The 2,331-nt window shown below is 41.9% G+C and overlaps 1 protein-coding gene across 1 annotated transcript; it reads left to right on the plus strand.

The window, feature by feature from the left end:
* Window positions 1–402: 402 nt before the first annotated feature.
* LOC138851289 (uncharacterized) lies at window positions 403–2,018 on the plus strand. The gene is made up of 2 exons (XM_070080260.1): window positions 403–796; window positions 1,900–2,018. Exons 1-2 carry the CDS (start codon window positions 403–405, stop codon window positions 1,908–1,910), a joined length of 405 nt encoding a protein of 134 aa, XP_069936361.1. The 3' UTR covers window positions 1,911–2,018.
* Window positions 2,019–2,331: the final 313 nt, after the last annotated feature.

Below are 2,331 nucleotides of genomic sequence, written 5' to 3' on the forward strand. Positions count from 1 at the left end.
TATGTGTGTGTGTGAGAGTGTGTGTGTGAGTGTGTGAGTGTGTGTATGAGTGTGTGTGTATGTGCTCACCAAGTTGTACTCACCTAGTTGAGGTTGCAGGGGTCGAGTCCAAGCTCCTGGCCAAGCCTCTTCACTGGTCGCTACTAGGTCACTCTCCCTGATCCGTGAGCTTTATCATACCTTTGCTTAAAGCTATGTATGGATCCTGCCTCCACTACATCGCTTCCCAAACTATTCCACTTCCTGACTATTCTGTGGCTGAAGAAATGCTTCCTAACATCCCTGTGATTCATCTGTGTCTTCAACTTCCAACTGTGTCCTCGTTTGTTGCAAGATTTATTGCCTGTGTTTTATTCTGACTGTGGGAAACAAGACTTAGCATAACACTGAATTTCCTTTAAAATGAATGTAGAAATGGCAGAGAGGTTTGAAGATATAACAAAGGAGAAATTACAAAATTTGAAGCTTCAATCTTGTTGGCAATTAGCACGAAGCTTGGGCATAAAATACGACAGGCATTTCACTGCCCAGACAGTCAGATGTATGATACAGAATGTCCTTTTTCCAGATGAGCAGGATCCAGAGATCGAGAATGGAGAAGCAGATATTCCTTCCTTTTTGAATTCTTTTCTACAGACGCCCGAGGCCGAAACTACGACGCTAACAACCCCTACTGGAGACGACGGACATGAACTTCCTGATACTCGGAAACGCTACGCTGCTACAACGACTCCAATTCCATCTCCAAGGACTATATGGGGAACAGAACTCAATCACACTAAAGAAACGGATCCAGGTAAACCATTTACAGATAGTTTTGAAACAGAACAAGAAGTCCTTTTGGATGATGAACACGTTCCACCTCAAATCTCTTTAGCCCTTCTGACTACTATTCAATCTAAGGAGAATTTTGAACGTCTAGAACGTATTTTATTGCTTCAAACCTCCTTTGTAGAAGCCCAGAGAAAGTTAAAAAGGGAGAATTTTGAACGTGAATCTTTGCTTTATGAACGGGAAGTACTGAGGAAGAAAAGAGAATCCAGTAATATGTATACAATCCCTTCATTTGACCTTGGTAAAGCAGCCTCTTTGATGCCTAAATTTACGGAGGATAATTTAGATTCATTTTTTGAAGCATTCGAAAATCAGGCGAAGGTGATGCAATGGCCTCCTAAATATTGGGCTGCTTTAATACATTCATCTTTAATAGGAAAAGCCCAAACCATAACTGCCAACTTACCTTTTGAACAATATTCTGATTATACTCAGGTAAAAGATTGTCTTCTGAAAGCTTATGATTTATTACCTGTCAGTTATTTGAAGATGTTTAGAACTCTGAAGAAATATCCTCAGCAGTCTTGGGTGGACTTTGCCAGGGAAAAGCTCTCTGCTTTCGAGCGTTGGCGTAGGGCCGCGGGAGCCGCCTCAGTCGAGTCACTTTCCCAGCTGATGTTGCATGAAGACCTTTTTAAATATTTTCCAGAGAGGGTGCATACTTATCTTTTGACATTTCCCACTACTAACTTGTTAGATACTGCTGCCCACGCAGATCACTTTGAAATTTCCCATGCTATAACCACAGAAATGTCTAAGGCCCCGGAAAAGAAATCTACCTCCCAAGGTTTTAGTTCAAGATTGACGGCTAGGAAAGCTCCAGCTGGCGAACCTTTGAAGGTGTATTCAGACAAAAAACAGGTGACAAACGGCTCTTTCTCCAGACAGTATCCTAAAGATCAATTACCACTGTGCCTTTTTTGTAAAAAGTTAGGTCATAGACAGTCCCAGTGTTGGCATAAACAGCGGGATGATAAAACCCAACCAAGAGGGAGATATCCTACCCAGGTAATAAATTCCTCTCGGAAGTATGAAACTCTGGATGATGAATCTCTACCTTTTCAGGCCTCATCTAGCAGACCGTCTAATAGATGACTTTACCACGACAGTGCTTCAGAAGAAAAGGTCCGAGTAGCTATGGAACCCTACTTTTCCCAGGGGAAGTTCGGACTCTGTAAAGAGAGGTTAGTAAATATCACGACCTTTCGAGATACTGGCAGCTATCTCTCTTTATTAAGATCAAACCTGGTAAAGTTACCTACTAGTAGAGAACCCCGGCTAGACGTATTATTAGAGGCTTACGGAGGCACAATAATAAAGGTCCCTATTATAAGGATTTATGTAGAACTGCCTGGATATGTAGGCTGGATCAATGTGGGACTTTCAGATAAACCTTTTCCCATTGCCGGCGTGGATCTATTAATCGGGAACGAAATTGATCAATTGGAGATACCCAGAGAGCCTCTGGTTTTAGATAATCCTTGTGATGTAAATTAT

This window comes from Cherax quadricarinatus, unplaced genomic scaffold, assembly GCF_038502225.1.
Source record: "Cherax quadricarinatus isolate ZL_2023a unplaced genomic scaffold, ASM3850222v1 Contig256, whole genome shotgun sequence".
NCBI lineage: Eukaryota > Metazoa > Arthropoda > Malacostraca > Decapoda > Parastacidae > Cherax > Cherax quadricarinatus.

What these genes read in the sequence shown, in the direction of transcription:
- LOC138851289 (XM_070080260.1), top strand. Translation starts at nt 403, where the DNA reads ATGAATGTAGAAATGGCAGAGAGGTTTGAAGATATAACAAAGGAGAAA.